Genomic DNA, 26,448 nt, shown 5'->3' with positions numbered 1-26,448 from the left:
ACCGTTTTCATTTCCACCACCTCCCACGGGAGGGCATTCCAAGCATCCACTACTCTCTCTGTGAAAAAATACTTCCTGACATTTTTCTTGAGTCTGCCCCCCTTCAATCTCATTTCATGTCCTCTCGTTCTACCGCCTTCGCATCTCCGGAAAAGGTTCGTTTGCGGATTAATACCTTTCAAATATTTGAATGTCTGTATCATATCACCCCTGTTTCTCCTTTCCTCCAGAGTATACATGTTTAGGTCTGCAAGTCTCTCCTCATACGTCTTGTAACGCAAATCCCATACCATTCTCGTAGCTTTTCTTTGCTCCTTGAAATTTACACTCAAGCCCATCCATATCTATTCAATTACGATCAGGGCATAGACTGTAGAAGTCTGCCCAGCACCAGTTTTGCTTCCCAATTACTGGTATCGACTCCCAATCTCCAGTAAGATTCCGTGGATCCATTCCTTCTAAACAGGATTCCTTTGTGTTTATCCCACGCATGTTTGAATTCCATTACCGTTTTCATGAATTCCATTACAATTATGATACAATACAATAAATAGTCTAGACTGGGCTGTGAGAAGGAGAGGGCAAGGCAGGAAGAGTTGACAGCTGGGGGTATGTCGCATGGTACCTTGGCATTAAGTCTAGAAATCTCATTCATTAGTACGGAAATACATTTTGTGTCCTGCTGGGGCTCCTGCTTCAGTGAAAGTCAACCTGAGCCTTAGGTGCTTGAGCTGAGGTCGAAAAAGTTTTCATTCTACACGATTATAAGTTGCAGATCTGCCAAGTTACCCAGTCCAGGAGGGAGACTTTTTGGCCAGTCCTGCATGTCTCCCGTGGCACTGATTGCAATGGACAGAATCATGGACCGCAAATAATACACTGCTTTGGGATGTAAGTTTAAAACCAGAACCCTGGAATGGGTAACTAGGCAACTCTGCTGCTGTGTACCTCCACTCTAAGAATTGTTCAAGCACCCCAGCTGTAAAGGACTTAAATATAAATCCACATATGCATCCAGCTTCTCCTACATAGGCACGCAACTATGGAACGCACTACCGAAGGCCATAAAAACAATGCACGACCTAACAACCTTCCGAAAACTACTGAAAACGGACCTGTTCAGGAAGGCATACCACAACGCTTCATCCTAATTACAAACTTTTCATGAACTAGACAAACCATACCCCACACCTAACTGATAACTGAATGACTACCGATGAAAATTACGCCATACGCAATACCGCTTTAACTATCATGTCGGAAATGAACTTGCTATATGTGACAATCTAACTTCTGTTACAATGTACTCTATCACTCTTTGTAATACTATACTGTACTATACTTTACTATGTATGCACCTTAATGTAAAATCATTTGTAATTCTCTACCCAGAAATGGCGATCGCCATTACGGCATAATGTAAGCCACATTGAGCCTGCAAATTGGTGGGAAAATGCGGAATACAAATGCTACAAATATAAATAAATAAATAAATAAATAAATAAATAAAAAAGGGGCCTTGCTGCTTTGACTTATCCAAGGCCCCATGGGGGGTTGTGAACAGTTCTAAGTGAGTCACAATCTGTCCAGAGCCCCTTGGGAAGCTCTCCAGAGGATGCGACAGGGTTCTCCCCCTCCTTGGTGGGACCAGGAAAAATGTTTAATTGGAAGCTCTGTTGCCATCAGCCAGAGTGAAGGCACTGCTGTTCTAAGCTGTTAATTTGGGACCCTAAGGAGCTGTAAATCCAAGAGCAGATTGCAGAATCAACAGCCTGGGGCCAGAAGCCTCATGATGTTTACTGCTGATGAAATAATGCACCCCCAACAAGAAGTGAGCAGGATTGGTGGCTCAGGCAGGGTTACGCTATATAGCATCTGAATACATTTTATGTAAGATCCTGAGCCATTTACAGAGCCAAGCTTGGAAACCAATGCTCTGGAACTGAAATCTCCTTTACTCTTGCAGTCTTGCTGGATAAGAAGAGGTCTCCTACCTGGCATGAAGCGACCTTGGACTCCATGATAACACCTTGTCGGTCACTCCTAGTCTTCAAGGACCCCCTACAGGTCAGGTTTTCAGGAGATCCCTAATAGGGAGACGGCTGAGGGGAGACATGATAGAGGTATAAAATAATGAGTGGAGTGGAACAGGTGGATGTGAAGCGTCTGTTCACGCTTTCCAAAAATACTAGGACTAGGGGGCATGCGATGAAACTACAGTGTAGTAAATTTAAAACAAATCGAAGAAAATGTTTCTTCACCCAACGCATAATTAAACTCTGGAATTCGTTGCCGGAGAATGTGGTGAAGGCGGTTAGCTTGGCAGAGTTTTAAAAGGGGTTAGACGGTTTCCTAAAGGACAAGTCCATAAACCTCTAATAAATGGACTTGGGAAAAATCCACAATTCCAGGAATAACAAGTATAGAATGTTTGTATGTTTGGGAAGCTCGCCAGGTGCCCTTGGCCTGGATTGGCTGCTGTCGTGGACAGGATGCTGGGCTCGATGGACCCTTGGTCTTTTCCCAGTGTGGCATTACTTATGTACTTATTCCTCTACTTGGCTCTCTTTTATTACATAGAGCAGTGATTTAACCTATTGTGATGTCATAGTGGCTCATTCCACCAATAAGAGCCAACCTCATTAGTGATGTCACAATGGCTTGATTGTATAGAATGTTTGTACGTTTGGGAAGCTTGCCAGGTGCCCTTGGCCTGGATTGGCCGCTGTCGTGGAAAGGATGCTGGGCTCGATGGACCCTTGGTCTTTTCCCAGTGTGGCATTACTTATGTACTACAATGAGATTCCTGAATTTTCACTCTAGTTACTAAAATTTGCTATCTAGATGTGGATGTGCAAGGTAGAACTTGGTGAAATATATTGGAATATTGTAAAAATTTCTAAATATCTTTTTGGTATTAATAAAGAATTTATATTTATTTATGGTAGTTACTTTATAAGAAGAGGTAATAGATATGCATGAGAGAGATTTGCAAGTGGTAGGCATGCAAATTTCTTCATGCATATTCATTGTGGAGACCCTGAAAACCTGACCTGTTGGTGGTCCTCAAGGACTGTGATTGAAAACCCAGGGTTTAGAGGTGATGAGATGCCTCCAGGTCATATAAGCTAGCTCTGGTTTCTAGAGTTTCCAATTGATTCTCCATTTTCAGAACAGTCCAATCCAGTCCTAGTTCTACCCCTCTGCCTGCTGCAGGGACTGGTAGTCTTGCTTTTATCAGGGAACTCACTGGGGGCCCCAGAACTACAATTCACACAGACTGTGAAGTAAAACCAGGACCAGAACAATACTGCCCTAAAAATGGAGCCAGTCAGCTATCCTTTCAGTTCCCTGTATGTTTCCCCTCCACTCACAGCCTTTGCCTTACTTAGTAACATAGTAGATGACGGCAGAAACAGACCTGCATGGTCCATCCAGTCTGCCCAACAAGATAAACTACTTTTTGTGTATACCTTACCTTGATTTATATCTGTCATTTTCAGGGCACAGACCGTATAAGTCTGCCCAGCACTATCCCCGCCTCCCAACCACCAGCCCCACCTCCCACCACCGGCTCTGGCACAAACCATATAAGCCTGCTCAGCACTATCCCCGCCTCCCAACCACCAGCCCTGCCTCCCACCACTGGCTCTGCCACCTAATCTCAGCTAAGCTTCTGAGGATCCATTCCCTCGGAACAGGATTCCTTTATGTTTATCCCACGCATGTTTGAATTCTGTTACCGTTTTCCTCTCCACCACCTCCCGCAGGAGAGCATTCCAAGCATCCACCACTCTCTCCATGAAAAAATACTTCCTGACATTTTTCTTGAGTCTGCCCCCCTTCAATCTCGTATCGTGCCCTCTAGTTCTACCGCCTTCCCATCTACGGAAAAGGTTCATTTGCGGATTAATACCTTAGTTTTTGGGGACTAAAACTCTGAGTCAGATTCGTGCAGCCATTTTATCACCCCAGGTTCAGAACATGCTCCAGAGATACCAAGTTATCCAGTTCCAGGCTGGAGACTTCCTGGCCAGTCTTGGTTTTGAATTTTGCATCCCAAAGCAGTGTGGGATTTGTAGTGCCTAATTCTGCCCTTTGAAATCAGTGCTGCAAGTCTCATAATGCACCAGGATGGGGTGGTCAGAAATCCAGGACTGTCTAAAATCTCCAGCCTGGAAGCGGGTAAGTCGGCATCTCTATAGCCCTAAAAAGCAGGGTGCCAGATAGAGGTTCTGCATACCATCAGAGCTTGAATCACAAACCAACATGCCTAGAAACAATATTTTTATTTATTTATTTGTAGCATTTGTATCTCACATTTTCCCACCAATTTGCAGGCTCAATGTGGCTTACATTTGCCGTAATGGCAGTCGCCATTTCCGGGTAACAGAATTACAAATGGTGTTGCATTAAGGTGTATACATACATAGTAACATAGATGGAACATAACATACATGGAACAGTTCATGGTCTATATATATACCATCTGTGTACATACATGGTAAAGAAGAATTCATTATGGTATTGCATGCAGGTTCCTGAGTGATAATAATTGGATTATAACATACATTATGTCAACGACTATGGAGAGAGAGACCATATTCGACAAAGGGATAAAAGTGATAGCGCTTGTTCCCTAACAGCAAAGAGGTTAATCAGTCAAGTGATAAGATTTCGGTTGTGTCTAGGTCGTGTACATCCTTTTTTTTTAAAGATGGATGTTTGTGGTATTTCTTCTTAAACAGATCTGTTTTCAGTGCCTTAAGAACAAGGGCAAACGATCCCTTCCAGCTCGCTGTTTTCTGAGGGCTGGGGGGAAGGGATGTGTTTTTGTTTTGGGAAGTCCCTCTGCTTCACCATCAGACATCTCTCTTGCTTAGGGCCAGAGATTGTATTTTGGGAAGCCTTGGTCTTGCTTTCACAATCAGGACCCCTCCGAGGTCCGTCCCCATTGCTTGAGAAATCCGAGCTCCAACATCCTCTCTGGAACACTTTGGAATTTTAGGCTTTTTTTTTTCTATTTACGAAATCTAGGAACTTTTGGGGGAGGGGAGACAAGAGGGTGTTGATTTTATTTTTTGTTATCCATGCTCAAAGTACACGGCCACTCCCCCCCCCCCCCCCCCCCCAGCAGCAGCACCAGTACCGACAGGGTTAATGGTAGCGGGGAATCTGCAGCAGGAAACGGGGAGTTTTCTTTGCTCCTGCAGTCCTGACTCCAGCTTGCAGCTTCCCATGGCTGGAGCCCACCAGCTCCCCCTTTTCTGAGGTTCTTCTCGGGCTCCATCCTCGGCTCCCTTCCTCCTCCCTGGCCAGCGACTCCAGCAGATCCCTTCTGCCATGACTCCCGGTACTTTTACCCTGATCCTGCTGCCTCTACGCGGGGTTCCTCACTTTTGACCCCCCACCCCAAGATTTTGCACCTCCCCGCCAGGGTTTCTGCTTGAGGGGGGGGCACCTCTCCTGCCGTTAGGAAGCAGCAGAGAATGTTCTGGATCTACAGCCACCCACCTTTCTTCTGACCCCCCTTTGTCTGGGACTGTCCCATGTCTGGAGAAAATCCCTTCCAGCGGTCAGCAGATGTCGTGAGGTGAGTTTATAGACGTGCTTTGTGCTGAGTTGGTGGTCTCTGGAATGTCTCGCCTACCCGCGCTGTGACAGCATCACTGCCCTTCAGCGGGGACTGCTTTACACCCCCCGGGAGAGCAGTGTCCAGAGCCCACCCCGACCAGAGCAGAGAGGCACTAGATCCGTCTCTGTTACAATCCTGTTTCTTCAGACTTATTGTTTCCAGACGTGAAGGGTCAGAGAGGAAATGAATGGAGAAAGACATTCGGGTTGCACCAGAGCAATGCCCAAGAGGCTGCTGGGCAGAAACCGTGCCCACATTGGGGGAGGGCGAGATTACAGGTGAGGGCAGGTACTTCCAGGGAACTTCCCATCTCTCACAGCTGAGGTCTCTATAGTGCATTTTCCGCCCCTCCCTCTTTCTTTCTATTTCTGTCTCCCTTTGTCACTCCCTCTGTCTCTCTTCCTTTGTCCTCTATCCCTCCCTCCCTCACTATATGTCTTCTATCCACTAATTATTCATCCTCTCTCTTTCCTCCTTCCTTGTTTCTTCTCCATTTCTACCTTTTTCGCTTTCTTTTCTGTTCACTTTTTGTTTCTGTTCACTTTTTTTTCCATCCTCCTATCATTCCTCCCTGAACACTAGTGAGTTCACAAGCGCACACTGTTCAGAGTGAAGGTTTGATCACTTTAGAGAGATGGGAGTTACTGAGGAGAGATCTGGCGGAGCAGAAAGACCCCCCCTTTTTTTTTTTACATTCCAAAACTGGAATGTGCATGAACTGAATGTTTGTGGATCTTTTACTGGAGAGAGAAGACCCCTTTCCTCTACTTCCCTCCCCTTCCCCAAAGACAGTCACTGAGGTCCACACAGACCACTGGAATTCAGAAGAGGAGGCGGTACAAGAGACAGTCTGTGAAGCCTCTTGTGCAGAATAAGATTCACTCCAGTAAGTGCAGAAAGACCAGGGAAAGAGGGAGAGGGGACCCCAAGGACATGGATCAACCCCAGATGAAGCCCCAAAAGAGAAATAAGCCACAAATGTGTTTGACAATGACATAATCTATTTAATTATACAATGATCGGCATCTTTACAGAAAGCTAGGCTAAAGGAGGAGAGAGAGAGAGAAAGAGAGAGAGAGAGAGAGAGAGAGAGAGAGAGATTTACTCAGCTTTTCAAAAGGTTCAGCTCAAGGCAGTTGCAAAGCAGATATGTTCCTAACCCCAGAGGGCTTACAATCTAAGGGGTTCTTTTGGTCATTAAACCTTAATGTGCGCTTAGCACGTGAAAAACAGACCTACTGCAAAATGTGTTACAGTAGTTTGCCATTTTTTGCCTGTTATCGCCCGCTAACTTGCATCTTAGCTATTTTTTAACAATGTTTTTGGAGGGGTGTTGTCATGGGCAGAGAATGGGCATGGAAGCATTAACTAGCTTGCACATTTGCATTAGCACGTTCTAACCGGCTAGCGCTGAGTTAACGCAGGAGCATTTAGTGCCCCCGTGCTAACTTTGAAATGTAATGTGCATGACCTGAAAGAAAATTATTCAAAAATGCCTTAAACTGTGTGCCATGTTGAATCCGGGCTTAGCACATGATAGAATCCTGTGTTAGGATGTGCTGAGTCCATATGCTAACGCCTTTTAGTAAAAAGGCCCTTAAAATATATACCTGGGGCAATGGAGGGTGAAGAGGCTTGCACAAGGAGCATTAGTGCAAGAAACACAATTTGAACCCTGCCTCTGCTCATTTACAAGCTGCTGCTTTCACCACTGCACCAGATCTGCAGTCTGCTTGAGGATGAAGGGTGTGTGAAAGGAGGGAGGAGGGCAGCACTGGTTTACTTCCAGGTCACGCCAGGTCACCCTCTGAATTGCAGGCAAATACTTGGCTTCTCTTTCCCCATTCCAGCTGGGGCGGAAGGTGATACCTTTTGTTTTCTTGGAAAATGACCACTGGAAGACAGTACGTGTGAGAGGGGGGACAAGGGATGAGATGAGGGAGTGCAAGAGAGGACGGAAGGTGTGTGACAGGAGAGTGGCCATGTGAGCAGGGCATAGGGTGACTGCTTGAGTTGGCGCACCCCAAAACTTGCTGCTGCCATGTAGCTGAAAAAGAAATATTTGAGGATGCTCCTTTTTAAGTTGATGGTGCACCTGTACCACCGTGCACTATGGATGTTATGACACGCACAGAAGCACGAGAAAACCTCCGCACAGGTCAAAGCAAGCAGGCACACACACACAGCGAAGGTGACACAATCGATGTTGTAGAAAAAACGTCCAACGGACTCAGAGAGTATACCTTGGAGGAAAAGAGAAACAGAGGTGACATGATATAGATGTTCAAATATTTGAAAGGTATTAATCCGCAAATGAACCTTTTTCGGAGACGGGAAGGCGGTATATCTAGAGGACGTGAATTGAGGTTGAAGGGGGGCAGGCTGAGAGGTAATGTCAGGAAGTATGTTTTCATGGAGAGGATGGTGGATATGTGGAATGCCCTCCCGCGGCAGTTGGTGGAGATGAAAACAGTAATGGAATTCAAACATATGTGGGATAAACAGAAAGGAATCCTGTTTAGAAGGAATGGATCCACGGGATCTTAGCGGAGATTGGGTGGCGACGCCGGAAATTGGGAAACAAAATGGGAGCTGGTCAGACTTCTACGGTCTATGCCCTGATCGTGACTGAATAGATAGGGGTGGGCTGGAGTGTAAATTTTAAGGGGCTTCAATGTTAGCTTCAGAACGTTTAGTACAAGAAGAGTGCTGGGCAGACTTCTACGGTCTGTGCCCTGAAAATGGCAAGGACAAATCAAACTCGGGTATACATATAAAGTATTGCATACCATGTAAAATGAGTTTATCTTGTTGGGCAGACTGGATGGACTGTACAAGCCTTTATCTGCCGTCATTTACTAAGTTACTATGTAGTTCATACCAGAGGTTTTATTCAAAAATATTCAATGGACTTGACACAAATCGTGTTTTGGTCGCGAAGGCCTGCCTCAAGAGTTGACCTTCTTTTTGTACTGTAGCATCTGAAAAAGATGACCTAGTATCTGGCGTAACGAGCACCGGAGTGTGCAGTACTAAATAGGAGCAAAATATAGCAAGCACTACAGCGCGCATTCCGCACTTCTAAAGTGTGAACTCTTTGAGTCCATTGGACGTTTTTTCTACAATACAACGGTATTTGGAGAATAAAACCGGCGCAGGGCGGACTTCTACGGTCTGTGCCCTGAGAAAGGCAGGGACGAATGGTTTCTGTCACCATTGCTGTGTTTGCCTGCTTGCTATGGATGTTATATCCATGAATGTGCAAAGGGTGAAGGGTACTGAACATTGACTCTTGGACTGTTGCCATTAGGGCTGTATCAAATATTCATATTTGATTCGATTTGACCCAAAATATTGCCCCAAATACATTATTCTTATTCGACCGAATAGTGATTAAATTCGAATACAAATAATCCGGGGCTCTACTGTGCTAAATCTTACTGAAATAAACACTTGGGGCCCTGTTTACTAAGGCGCGCTAGTGTTTTTAGCATGCACTAAAAATTAGCGCTCGCTAACGCTAGAGACACCCATATATTCCTATGGGTGTCTCTAGTGTTAGCTCGCCTACAGCGTGGCTTAGTATAAAGGCCCCTTGATCTCTGATTTCACGTTGCTTCTTTGTTTTGTTAAAGCTCAATGTCCATTATCCGTATTCATATTTGGCCAAATAATATTTTTCATTATCCGTATTCAGTTGTATAGTAAAATATGCTATTCGATACAGCTCTAGTTGCCAGAATAAGACACTGTCTGATGACTATTGCTTGTCCTTTCATGTAAACAGAATTTGCATCCTTTTGGCTGGGGTGCTCAGTTGCTTCTTGGTCCAGAGGATACAGAGACAGAGCATTGGAAAGGAAAGTGGAGTCTCTCTTGGACGTCTGGCCATAGCCGCTGAGAGGGGACAGGGGGGCAAAATTCCCCGGGCTCGGGCCTCCAGGGAGAGCCCGGCGCAGGGGTCTCTCTCTCTCTCTCTCTCCTGCTCCTGACTGGACCTGGGTGACCACGTCCCAACAGGAGCAGGAGAGAGAAAACTCCGGCGCTGAGCCCCCCTTGCGTTGCCTGTCTAGCAGCTGCTGGGCCCTCAGGCCGCGTAAGCTCAGTTTTGAGACTGAGCATGTGCGACCTGAGGAAAGCAGCCGCAGGGGCAGGCAATGCTGGGCAAAGGAAGGAGCTGCACTGACTGCAGCTGGCGGGGCCAGCCAAGGTACTTTGGAGGGGTAGGTGGGAGAGAGGGGGGACGGCGGCAGCGCTGACTAATTTATTTTGGGGGGGGGGGGAGCGGCGGTGATGACGATTCTGCCAGGGGCCTGGCTTAGTCTCTGGTCGGCCCTGAAGAACTGTAATTAGTCTTGTCAGTGATTCAGGAGCGGAAGAGGACTTTGGGGGTTTGTTTACATCCTTTTCTTTTGCAGTTAGTTTCCCAGGAAGCTTTCTGCATCCTCCCAACCATTCTCATCCATTAACCCATGGCTACTGTATATAGAGCTTACTTCCTTCTAAAGACTGAACTTTAAACTGAAGGATTGTGCCAGCAGATGCAGATGTGGTCCTGACACCACTCTCCTAGTCAACCAATCAGTCTGCAACATTTCTGACCTTAATGTACGTAATATAACATAGTAAATGACAGCAGATAAAGACCTGAACGGTCCATCCAGTCTGCCCAACAGGATAAACTCATTTTACATGGTACGTAATACTTTATATGTATACCCGAGTTTGATTTGTCCCTGCCTTTCTCAGGGCACAGACCGTAGAAGTCCGCCCTGCACTGGTTTTATTCTCCAAATACCGTCGTCGCCACCCAATGTCCGCTAAGATTCCATAGATCCGTTCCTTCTAAACAGGATTCCTTTGTGTTTATCCCATGCATGTTTGAATTCCATTACCGTTTTGATCTCCACCACCTCCCGCGGGAGGGCGTTCCACGTATCCACCACCCTGTCCGTGAAAACATACTTCCTGACATTACTCCTGAGTCTGCCCCCCCCCCCCCCGCAACCTCAATTATCTGGCTTCAGCTAATCAGAAAGTAGCTGGCACATTAAAATCTACTTTGAAGCTGAAAATTCAAGTTACCTCACTCATGCTAAGTAAAAGAACACAGCAGAGATGCCAAGGGTGGACAATCCTGAAGAGTGACCCCGAAAAGTGAGATTTCTTTACATGGCACATCTGGGTCTATATCTAGAAAACAAAATGTATTACATTGCTTTGCAAATGAAAAAAAGAAAAAGCAGCACAAAATATTAATTTTTATTCAGTGCCTCTGAAATGATAAAGATAGACTGCCAGTAATTTTCAAATGAATGTGCCTGGCTAAATTTACATGGATAAATCAGGAGCGTAGCCAGACTTCGGTGGGAGGGGGGTCCAGAGCCCGAGGTGAGGGGGCACATTTTAGCCCCCCCCCCCCGGTGCCGACCCCCCCCCCCCCGCCACCACCACCAACTTTGACCCCCCCCCGCTGACGACCCTCTCGACCCCCCCTCCTGCCGCCAACCCTCCCCTGCCGCCGCCGTTGCCTACCTTTGCTGGCGGGGGACCCCAACCCCTGCCAGCCGAGGTCCTCTTCTTCCGGTGCAAGGCTTCGTTCTGTTTCTGTGAGTCTGACGTCCTGCACGTGCAACGTGCAGGACGTCAGACCACTGCACTGACCCAACCCCCGCCAGCCGAGGTCCTCTTCTTCCGGCGCAAGGCTTCGTTCTGCAGGACGTCAGACTCACAGAAACAGAATGAAGCCTTGCGCCAGAAGAAGAGGACCTCGGCTGGCGGGGGTTGGGGGTCTCCCGCCAGCAAAGGTAGGTGACGGCGGCAGCAGGGGAGGGTTGGCGGCAGGAGGGGGGGTCGAGAGGGGGTCCAGGGCCAAATCTACGGGGGCACAGGCCCCCATGACCCCACATAGCTACGCCACTGGGATAAATTCTCCAGACTGAAAATTTTCCCTTTATTCAGTAGCTAAAAGCACCTAGTACTTGTAGAGGGATAGGGCGGGGGAAGAGCAATACACAGGAACATGTACCCAGACACCTGGCTTTTTTTTTTTTCTGTCATGAAAGCGGTGATCAGGACCAGTGCACTGAGGCTCTAATGAGGAGAAGGGTCTCAAAGAGCGAGAGTGAGAGAGACTGAGTGTGATACACCCCTGATGAGTGAGACTTAGCATTTCCGAGATAGACAGAGATGCCAAGCTACTCAGTTCCAGGCTGAAGACTTTTTGCCCAGTTCTGGTTTTTGAACTTACACCCCAAATCAGTGTGGGATTTCTACTGCCACCCTTTGAAATCAGTGCTGCAAGTCACGTAGAGGGGCATTTTCGAAAGAAACGTCCAAGTTGCGATTTGTACGTCCTTGCAAAATGGCGAAATCCAGGGGCGGGGAAACCCGTATTTTTGAAATAAGATGGACGTCCATCTTTCTTTCTGAAAATACCATCAGAGACGTCCAAATCTTTAATTTTGGACGTCCCTAGACATGGAGGTTTCTGACGTTCGGCGATTTTCGAAACCAAAGACGCCCATGTCAAAAACATCCAAATGCAAGCCCTTTGGTCGTGGGAGGAGCCAGCATTTGTAGTGCACTGGTCCCCCTGACATGCCAGGACACCAACCGGGCATCCTAGGGGACACTACAGTGGACTTCATAAAATGCTTCCAGGAACATAGCTCCCTTACCTTGTGTGCTGAGCCCCCAAAACCCTACTACCCTCAACTATACACCACTACCATAGCCCTTATGGGTGAAGGGGGGCACCTATATATGGGTACAGTGGGTTTGTGGTGGGTTTTGGAGAGCTCGCTGTTTCCTCCACAATTGTAACAGGTAGGGGGGGATGGGCCCGGGTCCGCCTGTCTGAAGTGCACTGCAGTACCAACTAAAACTGCTCCTGGGACCTGCATGTGCTGTCATGGACCTGAGTATGACATCTGAGGCTGGCATGACATATTTTTAAATATGTTTTTTGAAGGTGGGAGGGGGTTAGTGACCACTGCGGGAGTAATGGGAGGTAATCCCCGATTCTCTCTGGTGGTCATCTGGTCATTTCGGGCACCTTTTGTACCTTATTCGTAATAAAAACACGTCCGTGTGAAACCGTCCAAGGGTTCGTCAGGGACGTCCTTGTTTTTTTCGATTATGGGTCAAAGACGTCCAAGTGTTAGGCACGTCTAAGTCCCGCATTTGCTACGCCTCCGACACGCCCCCTTGAACTTTGGGCGTCCTTGCGACGGACTTCAGTTGGAGACGTCCAAAATCGAGTTTTGATTATACTGATTTGGACGCCTCTGGGAGAAGGACATCCATCTTCCAATTTATGTCGAAAGACGGATGTACTTCTCTTTTGAAAATGACCCCGATAATGAACCAGGTTGGGGTGGTCAGAAATGCAGGACTGCCTCAAAATCTCCAGCCTGGAACTGGGTAACTTGGCATCTCTGGACAGAGATGTGACCATAGGCGCCCCGTAAAAGAGGCTTGAGGAGGCTAAGCCTCCCCAGCCCAATCGTCGACTTCCGCTTGTGGTGCAGCCCACCCTCTCGCCCTGCGCATTTTCATCTTTTATTTCCGTGGCAGCAACGTCAATGAAGAAAAAGACTACAGGCTCGCCGCCAGCTTCTCCCTTCTCTCTGCACACAGTGTCCCGCTCTCGCGGAAACAGGAAATGCATCACCGCAGAAGGCGGGACACTGTGTGCAGAGAGAAGGGAGAAGCTGGCGGCGAGCCTGTAGTCTTTTTCTTCATTGACGTCGCTGCCACGGAGCGTATGGAGGTAAGCTCCGCCCCCTTTAGCCTCCCCAAACAGTTGGGCTACCGACCGTCTATGGGTGTGACAGAGAACTGGAGAAAGACTGCTGGGCCAGCTGGTGGTTATCTGTTGTCACTTATGATGTTCAATGTTTGAGGTTTACTCAGGCTTGTTGAGGCCTACTGACAAAGATCTGTATGAGAAACTTTGGGGGGGGGGGGGGGACAGTGGAGGGGGGATAAAACCAGGACTGTCTCATCCTCTCCTCACTGACTTGGAGCCATCTGGTGAAATCCAGGCTTGGAGTCTTTCTCTCCCAGCCCCCAATTGCCATCTGACTGCCATCCTTTTCAAATTTAATGGTTTTACTTGGGCTTCAAACAAACGAAATGAAAAAAAAAAAGAAATCCCATTTCCCAGTGAGGAGTTAGTCACTGTAGCCACACAGCTGTGTGCATTTGGAAAAAAAAAAAGAAAAAGAAAGAAAATTTGAGTAGCATGCCTCATTTGCATGGAAAAATGCTAACACAAAGCTGAAAATAATTCTCAGCTAAGCTGCAGATAAATTGTCCCAGGATGCGCACAGAAGGGCAGAGGTCTGAGGCTGGGGGTCCATGGCATGCCTTGCGCTGTGCAATTCAGGGGGCTTTTCTCCTTTCATGGAAGTCTTAAGGAGGAGAGAGGGTGTGAACAGTTGACAAAGCGGCCAGCTGTTATCAGAGGTAGCAACCAACCCGAAAGCGGCCGTAGTTTCTATTAGGTCTTGCTCCTCTTTTGGGCTGTTTTCTGCCTGTGAGAACAGCTGCCTCAGATCATTGCTCTGTTCCTCTGGCTGCAAACTCCTCCTTCGCACTGGACTTCTTGACCCACTCCTCTTTTTTTTTTTCAACTTAGATTGTATCATTTCCTGCACTGTATAGTCAAAGAGGTTCACCCTCCCCCCCCCCAACCCCTGGGAAACATTCCCAGGCTCTAATGGATCACATTGGTGACCTGCATGAGAGCAAACCATCTCATCTGGTGACCTGCTTCAAGATGACCCCCTCCCCCACCCACCTACTGACCAATTTCAAGGTGACCTGGCTCATCTAGTGACCTGCCTTCAGGTGATACACTCAGGACCGTACCAAGCCACAGTGGTGCCCTGTGCAGTTTGCCCACTGGGGGTCCTCTGCCCCCTTCACCATTGCCAGTGAGAGGAGATGAGGAGCCGGGAGCAATTTTTTGTGCCATTCCATATTTGTATCCTATGTGGCCAGACCACTCGCGTAGCCCTTGGTATTGGATCTGCCTCACCCAGTGATCCATCCCAGGGTGCCGGCGTTACCCAATGATTTGTCCTGACCAATGAACCACCTCAAGACAGCCCACATGACCTTGGAAAAGTTTTAGAAGGTTTGCCAGAAGCCAAGAATAAGGCAATTGAATAATGGGGGGGGGGGGGGGGTGTAATCTCTTTCACATGAGAGAAGGGGGGGCAGAGATAAGGCTGTTTACTGATGTGCAAAAAAAATGGTACATGAGCTCTTCAAAGACAACCCAAGACATGAGAAACAGGATTCCAGGACTGTCTCTTTCAACACAGCAGCTGCCCTGTCCCTTAAAAAACCATTGTATGGCATCTCCCAGACTTCTCTCGAGATGGGGGCTCACTTAACTCCAAAATATAAAATGATTCTCTATACAAAAAAAAGAGAGAGAGAGGCAAGAGTCCAAGGAATATGGGCCACTGCAAATAATTCAGCCAGGACTTTCACAGCATCCTCTGACACAGAAAACATGGACATGGAAAGGCAGAGCTAGTACGCTGTATTTTCATCAAGCACTTAAGTTCCATAGCCGGTGTCCTTATGCAGCTGAAGATCAAAAGGAGTTTGTGGTAATCCAGTACTTAGGAAAATAGTTAAATGCAGATTGGGCCTGGCAGTCTTTATTTGCCATCACATTTCCTGTTGCTGTTTAGGGATGTGGAAAGGACGCTACCATATGGGATAAAAATTCAACCAGACCAGATGTGTTTCAGTGGCGGTGGCTCATCAAAGCCTTGCGATGGACGAGACGGAAGGTGTCTGAACCCATAAGTGACGTACTTGCATAAACCAGCCAGCCTGTGAGTGAACTTCAGGAGTCTAATGAAGACTGACATGGAGACCATCGCTGCACCCAAAGCTATATCCTTCCATCCTCCAAACCTGGTCTTACTTAACCTCTACCATTGAAAGAGTCACTTTAGCTCTGGGTACGGAAAGTGTTGCATTTTGTCATGACCTTCTTGTAAGTATTATTCTATTTTGAGTGAAGGAAGAGACGCCACAAGAGTAATAAGGAGCTCGAGGTTACATGTCAATGGTCTTCCATGTTCTGTTCCTTCCTTCTCACAGTCCTCGATCGCCAACGTGCTTATACATTCCTATTACCTTGTACTTATGTATGAAGAGCTGGGGCAAGGACGTGCTTTTGTGCCAGTGATTCCACGAGCTTCTGTCTTCTTCTAGGCAAGTCCTAGCAAAAGAAACTCCAATTTGATGTGGAAAAGGAAGAGAAGGCAGCCTAGGTCATCTGTTGCTTCTCCTACTCCACCCAAAAGGACCTCCCCACCCAGGCAGCAGCCTACCAGAAAACAATAACGGCATTTTCCTTGTTGGAGGGATGAAGAAGTTGGCAAGACACTGGATTTCACATGTGCACTCTGCCGGGTGGTAGGGGGAGATGGAATCTTTAATGAACTGGGGGAAGTGGCAGTGCATTAATAGATGAAAGTGATAGGAAAGCTGGGCCAGATAATCCTTGGCTGCTCTCCAGGTCATGTTCGCTGCGCTCATCCAGTGCCAGACTTTTCTCTGCTGCAAAGGCTGGCAGATGTACAGCTGTGTCGGGCTTCAGAGAGCTTAACTGCTCCGATTTGGTAGAAAACTTGGCCTGGTGTTGACAGAGTGGGCATAGTGCCAGCATCTCTTGGATCCCGAGGTGTGAAATGTATTTTACATTTTTCATCGGGCAAATTATAGCCACATCACCTTAATGCATCCTGACTAGGTTTTGGTGGAAGAAGCAATTTTGCTGAACTCAGTCCATACAGCCACAGACAAATTATTAGTTTATTGATACAAATTAATTAATTAAAATACAACACAGCTTGGAGAAAAGATGGCTGAGGGGAGATATAATAGAGGTCTATAAAATAATGAGTGGAGTGGAATGGGTAGGCGTGAATCGCTTGTTTACTCTTTCCAAAAATGCTAGGACTGGAGGCACAAAATGAAGCTACAAAGCAGTAAATTTAAAATGAATTGGAGAAAATATTTCTTCTCTTAAAATGTAATTAAACTCTGTAATTCGTTGCCAGAGAATGTAATAAAAGCAGTTAGCTTGGCAGGGTTTAAAAAGGTTTGGATACCTACCTAAGAGAAATGTCCATAGACCATTATTAAAATGGACTTGGGGAAAATCCACTGCTTATTTCTAGAATAAGCAGCATAAAATGTATTGTTATGTTTTGGGATCTTACCAGTTACTGGTGACCTGGATTGGCCACTGTTGGAAATAGGATGCTGGGCTTGATGGACCTTCAGTCTGTCCCAGTATGGCAATACTTATGTACTTATATATGTACTTATGGCAGTGGAGAAATTACCTTTCCAAATAAACTAATTGTCAACAATTAGTGGGAAGTGATAGGTAACTTTGCATTTAAGAGGAAATGCTCAGAAAGTGACAAATAGAAAAAGGTTCTGCTTTGAGCAACTATCCAGTTCCAGATCTGGAAAACCACCCTTAAAAATTAAATATACACTTTTCACTTCAAAATATAAATCCAACCCCACCCCCACCCCCACCCCCTTATCTTATAAAAATTAAAAATAATTGGTGATGTGAAAAATGTGAAAATCCTCATTCAGAACATTATCCCAGCGTGGCCAGTGTTTCTCTGGTCAGCTTTTTCAATATAGTTCACCGCAGACAAATTCAGCAGTCCACCGTCAACAACATACAATTTTCATTGTGGTCACCACTTTACAAGTTAATCCATCAACAACTTCAGATCAGTGTACAGTACACCTCCATGCTTACTGTGCTGAGGTTCACAGAATTGGAAAAGTATTTATAAATAAAGGCAGACGAGACGTAAAGAGGCCACCTTTTACCAGCTTCTTGAAGACAACATTCTCATTATTCAGAAGTCCTGGGACACTTGAATTCATGGCATTTGGCACACCTTCCATGTGATTAGGGTTACCATATTTTGTCCCCAAAAAGGAGGACACATGCCCCGCCCCACCACACACCCCGCCATGCCCCCTTTTCACACCCGCCACGCCCCTTTCACGCCCTCGCTCTGCCCCCTGTCACATTTTCTCCTCCCCCCTGTCACACACCCCGTCACTTCTCCCTCCCCGTCACTCCCCTCCCCTTACCTTACTACTGCCCTGGTGGTCCAGTGACCTCTTTGGGGCAGGAAAGAGCCCCATCTTTCCTGCCCGGAGCGCTGCCCTGCATGCATCCTTCCTGTTGCTGATCTCGGCGCAGATTCAAAATGGCCGCCGAGAGTTGAAATCTCGCGAGGTCACTTCAACTCTCGGCAGCCATTTTGAATCGGCGCGGAGATCAGGAACAGGAAGGATGCATGCAGGGCAGCGCTCCGGGCAGGAAAGAGGGGGCTGTTTCCTGCCCCAAAGGCGGAAGCGGTCACTAGAGCACCAGGGCAGTAGTAAGTAAGGGGAGGGGATGCTAGTAATCTGCCTGTTTGTCCAGAAATCCAGACAAATGGGCAGATTGGCAGAACCCGCCCGGTTGCTCGGACATGTCCTCAAAATTTTCGAACACGTTACATCAGTAAATAACCTACCCCCCCCCTTCCTGAGCTACAGCTGGCAAAAGGTCAAACATCAACACCCTCCTACCCCCAGCCGCTGCTCACCATGACAGCAAAGCAGCCAATCCTCTTCCTGCTGCTGCCACTAATCTTCCTCTTTCGGCTCCGCCTTGCCAGCAAGAGCCCCAGCCTGTGTGGACCTCCACACGATTAGTCAGGGTCACCCGACCCATCTTTTAATGACCTGGCTCATCCCCCATGAGCCACTGCTCCTGTAGCTCAGGTTTTTTTGCCGCTGCAACAGCCCCAACTCACGCCACCTGAAAGACAAAACTCCAAGACAAAAACAGTCATGCCCCACCCCTCCAAACTCAAGAAACTGGGCGGGTGGGCAGGAAAGCGGCCTCCAAGGATCAAGAACACCCTGAGCCTCTGAGGGGGCCATCCATATAAGAGGCCCCGATCTCCTGGCTCCATCCACCCTCCCAACCAATCCCCTATCTTGATGGGCTCCCGGGCAGGCAGGCATTCGTCAAATTCAACCAATGCTCTGCCCAGAACCTGCTGTATACGCGTCCCTACTGTTCCCCTCCTCAACTGGCGCTGTTCCGCCCTCGCACAGGCCCATACCGCATTTAACTGGGCCCGTCGAGACAGGGCCTCTCAGGTTTGTTCTTTCTGTATGCACAAATAGTATCAAGAAGTCCTCGACATCTCGCCCTCATTACTTTGCAGATCTGGCGATCTCGGTTCTAACGTGTGAGTCCTTGATGTACCAGCACTTCAGTTCCGACAGGCCGATGCTCAGAACTCCCACGGTAAAGCCAACAGCGCAGATCCCACACTGCCGAAACAGCACAGAAAACTAGCTCGCCAACGCTCAAAGGAAGTTATATTCAAATTATATGCGCGCTGTAAAAGCAAAAGCAAAGGGGAACATGCTTGGTGCATGTGCAGAAGAGTTTCGCTGTAAGCTCAGCTCTTGTGCGCATGCGCCAGGCAAACCCGAAAGTAAAGTACACATTGGCGCTTGTTTTCTGCACCTTTAAATATAAACTTTTCAATTTACGTATTTATTTTACTTGGAAGGCTTACATTTAAGCGCAGGAAACAACAGGCACCAATGTGCGCTTTCACTTTCGGGTTTGCTCTGATTCGCACATAGTCATCTTTCACTATCAGCACTTAGGGCCTTCCACAGGCTTCCTTCTCCTTCCAAATGAAATAAAAACTGACAGATTTTAAAAAGAAAGAATTGTGAGAAATCCTGTCTTCACCCTAACGCCTGCTACAAGCAGTGTTAGGTTTTCAGCGGTAAGGGTGGCTTTTTTTTGTGCGCAGTTCTCTAAGCATTGGGAGGGAATAGGAAATGACCTCACTAACATCCATTTGACTACATTTGCATGCTATTTGCATTAATCTTTGGCATGCACATTGTCTCCTGCACTGTACGGGGAACCTTGGTTTCATTCCCCTAACTCTCAGGTCTTCTCTCCCAAGTCAGCCAGGGCTAAGGATGCTGCAGAGGCAGTAAGGCCCTGAGGATGAGGGGAGAAAGGACTCATAGTCATTGTGCAAGGGCGACACCTAGTGGACACGTTTATAACCCATGATTACAGAGTTCCACATGGAGCCTTGGTGCATGACCTCTTGCCTATTGGAGTGAGTGAAGTGGGATGGGATAAAATTAGGGGGGGGGGGAGCCTGGGAAGTTGTAAATGAAGTCTCATTACACCTGATTCTGACTGAGCTAGAAACCAAAAGGAGCAAGAGGAAACTGTGGATTCCTCCCCCCCCCCCACCCAAAAGAAGACTGACTCGGGTCAGGGAGAAGAGAGAGTATGTGGAGGCAGCGGGCCATGATGCACTGTGGCCAGAGATAACAGGGCATTGTATCACCTTGCCTTGCCCCCCCCCCCCCTCACACACGCACACTTGGCTCCCAGCTATCATGGGAGCGCAAGGATCTTCTCCAGGAGTGAGGGAAGACCGGGAACTGGCTGCAGCCTTTATAGCCAGCCCCTGCCAGGCACTGACCCCTTTTTCAGCACATGTTCACTGTGTGCAGCAGCTTCTCCCTCACCCGCCTTCAGCCAAATCCCAGAGCTGGGAAGTGAGAAGAATGACATGGTCACCAGCAGCCCAAAACTCCCAGGAGAGCAGTAGAAGGTGGAGCCTAATTACCTCTCAGGAGGACCCAGGGCTGGTAAGGGCATCCATTAGAGAACCTGTTCAAGCAGCTCGTCAGCAATTAAAAAATAAGACCAGGAGTCTGAGCTGCACGGGGAGTAAGAATTGTGCATTGACTGCTTGCCCTGCAACTTTCCCCAGTCCACCTCTTGTCTGGCTGGAATATACTTGACTACCTTAAAGGTGCCCTTCTTCCCTGAGACCAAGTCTTCAGCCTCTCCAGGCCAACAAGACCCACAGCTCCACCCAACTGAAGCAGGCAAGCCTTCATGGAATTAGAACCTCTGAGAACAGCCAAGACCATTTGACTGGTTGGCCCTGTTATAATTGTCCTAGCCCACACCAGGAAAGACCTAAGTAGCAGGCAGCCATTTTGTGGCTGTGTGCTGGGTTACTGCAGCCATTTTGGAACTGGAAGCCTGCTGCTGAGCCGTGAATTTGAATGAGCCCATCTCAGGTGATTCCAACAGAAATTTCTGGGCTACTGACTAATGGACATGGCCAGCTCTGGAGATGGCAACCATCCAGCCCAACTACTAACCCAGCAGATCCAACTACCGGGACCCTAGCAAGGGAGTGAAGTGACACTTGCACTGCAGAATCAGAATGGCTCAATGGAACCACAAAAGCAGATTGAGGCAACAGGGGATACTCAAAACCAGCAGCCGGGCAGCAGTAGCCATGAATGGACCCCATCACAAGGAAGGAAGAAACCAAACACCAAGCCTGTGACCAACCCCACGAAACACCACCAACACCAAGCCTTTCTCCATGAGACACAAATCCCTTTTTCAACAGACATTCCGTGTCCCTATCAACCCACTCCAGAACGACACAACCTGGGAAGATTAGCTTTGGCAGCAGTGGGTGTACCAGAGCCAGAGGGGAATTGGATTGACTAGAGACTGAGATTGACTGCAAGAGGGGTCCCCTGCTTATAGGGTCGGTGTACCCATGAATAATGCACAGCTTACACTGGAGCCTGTTTGTGTGCAGGATGGGGCCACCTTGCTTCTAGGCGGGCACCACCCCCCACCACACCTACCATTGGAGATAAAGGCAACCTTGCTGGATCACATGGTGGGCCTGCTTGGTGGTTGATGGCTCGGTAGGTTGTTTTCCTTGCTTGTTTATGTCTCAATAAAGCTGTGGCCTAATGTTTTACCAATAAGAAACTGTGTGGCTGATCAGTCCCCTTGGGTGTTGAGGAATACAGGACAGGCATGAGTTCAGAACTGGCAAGGCAAGGGGAGGGTCACAGCTGTCTAAGTTAGTGGTACAAACCGCTCATGTGTGTGTGTGATAGCAGGGTCTTTATTATACTATTTCATGGAAAGGGTGGTGGATGCGTGGAATGGCCTCCTGGTGGAGATGAGGACTTTGTCGGAACTTAAGAAAGTGTGGGACAGGCAGGTGGGATCCCTTAGGAAAAGGAGGAGCTGGTGGTTACTGAGGAAGAGACTGGATGGGCCATTTGGCCCTTATCTGCGGTGTCATGATTGCATGTTTCTGTGTTTCTGTCTCTGGCTTCGGGACTGGAAGAACATGTTCATAAAACTGCTGTATATGTGGGTCAAGTTCACAGCTCGCGCTTGGGGTCCTCAGCTGGCCTCATTCCCCTTCCCTGACTTCCTGGTGCTGACTTAACTAAGGCTCTACTGCCAGGGCTCTGCAAAGATAATCCAGCTGTGACTGGCAGCTGTTTCATTGTTCATCCTGGAGCATTCCCTGCAAGAATACAGCCCCCCCCCCCTCCTTCTCTCCCACTCCCACACACTCTCTCTCCCTACAGAGAATAATAAACTGCTGAATAGAGGATCTGAAGTCCTTTTCCTGGGGGGGGGGGGGGGGGGCTGGGTTGCCGGCCAGGGTAAGTCTTGATACAAAGCCCAGCCAGGTCAGCCTTGTCTTCCATGCTTCAGTGATACAGTACCGACCAGAAGCATTCTGCATGCCAAGCTGCTCTGTCTGGGTCAGGCATTCAAACCTGGGAGCAGGCGCTGGCAGCCTGTAACTGCCTTCTGAGCAGAACTGGATTTGGGGAGTATCTCTGGTTACGCTGTGTCAGGGGTTTTGCTGCCGAGCAGTTATTAGTTCCAGGAGGTCAGTAATTCAACTCCCCTCCCCCAGGGACAGATTCAGGCTCTGGGGTCTGCTGAAGTGTTTAGTGTTTTGGGGGGTGGGGGTGAGGGAATTCAAGCTTCGGCAGCTAGAAAGTGAACCTGTGTATGTCTGATGAGTCTATATGACCTGTTTATAAGCATCCTGATATCATGTCATGTCTGGCCTCCTCCCAGCTCTGCTCAGGGAAGGATCTGACAGCACCACCTTGCTAAGACAGGTGCAGATAAGTGAGATGGAAGGGGGTAACTTTGTATATGAACCACTCAACTCTGTCCTCTTGTCATCACCTCTTAGGAGCCCAGCCTTGACAGAGGCACTGAGGCTTGCCTCATGGTTTGAGGGGGAGGGGAGGGGAGTGCATGCAGGGAAGGCAAACCAAATCTGTATTTTAACTTCTGACTCCTTCTTCTTCCCTTTCAGAGCGTCGGTCTGAGATCACATCACCATGCCTGAGGGAGCCCGCCGGGGCAGTGTGAAGAAAGCAGGCAAACAAGGTTTGTGCCCTTCGTATTGCCAGCTCCTCATTCTCCAACACGTTAGAATAATTGAAAAGCAAATCATCTTCTATCCAAATCCGTTGAGTATGCAGCCGTCTCTGGGGTGCAATCAAGCTGCAACCATATTACTCAATAGTGGTGGGAGAAGAGCGGGTTTCATATGCTGGGATGCTGTTTAAAGGCAGAATCATATCCGGTTACAGCCAGCCCAAGAGTAAGTGAAGCAGAGCTTTTTTCGCATGCTGACACAGGAAGGTAGAAGCAGTTCCACCCCATCTTCTGTGGCTTCTTGTTTCCTGCGTCTTAACTGCAGAAGGTGAAAAGCTGTTTTGCACCATGCGGGGCTGGGAGACATGAGTGTGTCAGGGGTGGCCTGGTTATGTGAATGTGTTGTATGGGGTATGTTTGATGTGAAGGGGGTTTATCATGTCCTAGTGCAGAGAGTACAAATCTAGGATAGAGCATAACTACATAGTACATAAGTATTGCCACACTAGGACAGACCAAAGGTCCATCAAGTGGCCAATCCAGGTCACAAGGTCCCAAAAAAGTTCAATACATTTTATGATGCTTATCCCAGAAATAAGCAGTGGATTTTCCCCAAGTCAATTTAATAAAGGGCTATGGACTTTTGCCATCCAGACCTTTTTTAAACCCCGCTAAGCTAACCGCCTTTACCACATTCTCTGATAATGAATTCCAGAGTTTAATCACATGTTTATATCAGGATGCACCTGTTCTCGTTAGAAGGCATATAAGCCAGAGCCTAGTAGACCCTACTGTACTCAAGTGAATGCCTTAATTAACTTATTTATATACATTTCCAGTGGTGGTACAAAACAAGTTACCTCCCAGTACAGTTTCCCCAGGAGGCTCACCATCTAAGTTTATACCTGAGACAATGGAGGGGTAAGCAAGTTGCCTAAGGGCACAAAGGGGGTCAGTGAGATTTGAACCCTAGTCTCTCTGGTTTATAACCTGCTGCTCTAACCACTAGGCTACACCAGTGAACATTTCCTATAAGGTGAAAGTGGAGTAGGGATTGATTTGGGCATCTGGTTCTGATCCACTATTGTCTGGGCTTAGTCCACAGTAGCTTAAACCACCTTGCCTGAGCAAATCCTGATGCACTTTCTACTCACTTGAGATGGGGCAAACGGGGCAGTGTGTGCCAGTTCCAGAGACATGGGGACAGTGTATAATGGTGATGGGGACAGGAGCAATGTCTTTTCCAAAAAAGCTTCTCTCAGCAGAAAGAATTTAAGTAAACATGGCCCCGAGCCACAAACCCAGAAGGAGCTGTGTGACTTCCTTGTGAGTGAAGAGTTTCAGAGTGACTGATGAGCAAACCATCAGGAAGAGAAGAATTGAGAAGTAGAGACTGTCTTCCAACAGATTGATCCCTGGAGCTCTTAAAAGATGCCCAGACCCTAGCAGCCTCTTTTGCTTGAAAGTTTTTGAGCTGTTTTCTTTCAGTTCAGGATCTGCAGCTTTCTGCTTGATTCGGAGGCAGGTTCATTCAGGATGTGCCCTCAGCTGACAGAAGTCTTTCATTTCAGTGATTCGCTAAGTTGGGCTTTCTCTCTGTTTGCAAGGAATGAATTCATATTCTCGAGTGCAGTGAAGCAAGCTCTGTCTGTCGCACATTTTCTCGTGCTGGTCTCTTCCTGTTTTGCGAGACACTTGTGATGGGAACTGAAGTTCCTTGATCTTTTTCCCCTCCCCTCTGCATCATCGCATCTAATAATGTAGCCAAGAGTGGTTTTGCGCATAGCACCCTGTAGCACAACAACAGAAAGCTGCTCTTCTGTCTTTGGTCAAGTGAATGACAGTCCTGGATCTACTATCACAACCCATCTGTGACTGCTCAATCTCCAAGATATGCCCTACGGTCCCACAGTGTCCATGCCAGACTAGCTAATGGCCTGGGGTAATCTGAAGAGAAGATGGCCTTAATCGCTGTTGGTGAGCCATAGATGCTGGTGTTCATGACGCTTTTCATCTGACACTCGAACTCAAAAAGATTCCCTAATAGGCCAGATAACTTCTGCTGTCTGAATTCCAGAATACGTTGTTTATCTAGAAAGTGCTTAATTCAGGTCTCAACTCGGGCAGAGTTTCTAAGGTGCAATAGTGTTAACCAGGCAGCAGTGCCTAACCCACAACAAGCACCAGTAGTAGAGGGTTGGCTCAATGATCGTGCTCCACCAGGTGGGTGCTATGAGTTCCAATTACTCAGGCAAAGAGCCATTACTTAGTGGGTGGTTATTGCTGGTATGTTATGTTAAAGGCTGCGTGCAGGACATTTGGCTGCAACAGGGCACAGCATGGTTGGATGTGGTTTGGAAACATGATGTTTGATTGTGGTTTGATGTAATAAAATATCAACCACCAGCATCCACTTCATCCTTCCAACCTGTCTTAATTGCCAGTTGGGTTGCACTAAAATTTGAGATAGCCCTGTGACTCCACAATATCTCTAGCTAATGTCCAGATGTAGGGTCATCATCTTTTCGGTAGCAGATATCAGAATGGCAGACTGGGAAGGGGAAGGCAAGAATAGCCCTTGGTGTGATGTGGAACCTTGTGGCCATAGGACAGTCTCCATAAATATTAGATTTCTATAGTTCAACCACTTTTGTTTTCTCTCCACAGCAGGCCCTAGACCTTCCTCTGCCTCCTCACTGAGTGGGATTGTCGCCGGCATGTCATCGGAGCCCATTTCGGGCAGCTGCACCTCAGTGAACACAGTGTGCTCGGACAGCGACAGGCCTGTCAGCCTGAGCTCTTCTGCCTCGTCAGCCTCCCTGCAAGATAGCCAAAGCTCCTTTGGTAGCAGCGGGGCCCTGGGCTCTTCCTCTCACTATGGGTCTTCATATCCGCAGCAGAATGGCAGTGACATCAGCCTGGACCTGACCCCGGTCACGCAGCTGGATGGCCAATGTGAAGCCGAGCGCTCTTACGTCATGAGGCGTTTCCAGGCTGACAGCAGGGGTCCCCCCTGGTCTCCAGTTCTTAGCAAGTGCCGGGACCCCAAGATCAAGCTGTCACACCTGGACAGAGTCATGCTGGAGATTGTGGAGACTGAGCAGACCTATGTGAGGGACCTGAAGAGCATCGTAGAGGTGAGTTCTTAACCTTAACCTTGGGAAATTAGGTGCATAACCACATTCTTTCTGGGATACTCTGTGGTATGACTAAGCAGGTAGGGGAAGAAAGGCTTAAACAGCATTTGAGAGCAGCTCTGTCCCCTTGACAGCAAGATCCTCATTCCAGGAGGCTACATTCCCAATCTAGATCCCCTTGAAGACAGACCATTTCTGGAGATATAATGTTTCCACTGCTGGACACCTGTCTTGTGCTCACTGGACAAGGGCAGCATGGCATTAAGTATTTCTGCAAAGTGGTTCTAATACTAAAAAAAGGTTTCGGAGCAATT

The 26,448-nt window shown here is 47.8% G+C and overlaps 1 protein-coding gene across 2 annotated transcripts in view; it reads left to right on the top strand.

The window, feature by feature from the left end:
• Positions 1-5,218: 5,218 nt before the first annotated feature.
• The window catches only part of PLEKHG2 (pleckstrin homology and RhoGEF domain containing G2), a 108,930-nt gene continuing 87,700 nt past the window's right edge, over positions 5,219-26,448 (top strand). For both annotated transcript variants that reach the window (XM_030218089.1, XM_030218087.1), the window contains exons 1-3: positions 5,219-5,593; positions 22,933-23,006; positions 25,665-26,134. In XM_030218089.1, coding sequence (XP_030073949.1) covers positions 22,958-23,006; positions 25,665-26,134 — 519 coding nt within the window. In that variant the 5' untranslated portion in view covers positions 5,219-5,593; positions 22,933-22,957. The remainder of the gene's footprint in view (positions 5,594-22,932; positions 23,007-25,664; positions 26,135-26,448) is intronic.

This window comes from Microcaecilia unicolor, chromosome 11 (assembly GCF_901765095.1).
Source record: "Microcaecilia unicolor chromosome 11, aMicUni1.1, whole genome shotgun sequence".
Taxonomy (NCBI): domain Eukaryota; kingdom Metazoa; phylum Chordata; class Amphibia; order Gymnophiona; family Siphonopidae; genus Microcaecilia; species Microcaecilia unicolor.
The sequence above is the reverse complement of the archived record's forward strand: the minus strand, read 5'-3'. Positions and strand labels throughout refer to the sequence as shown.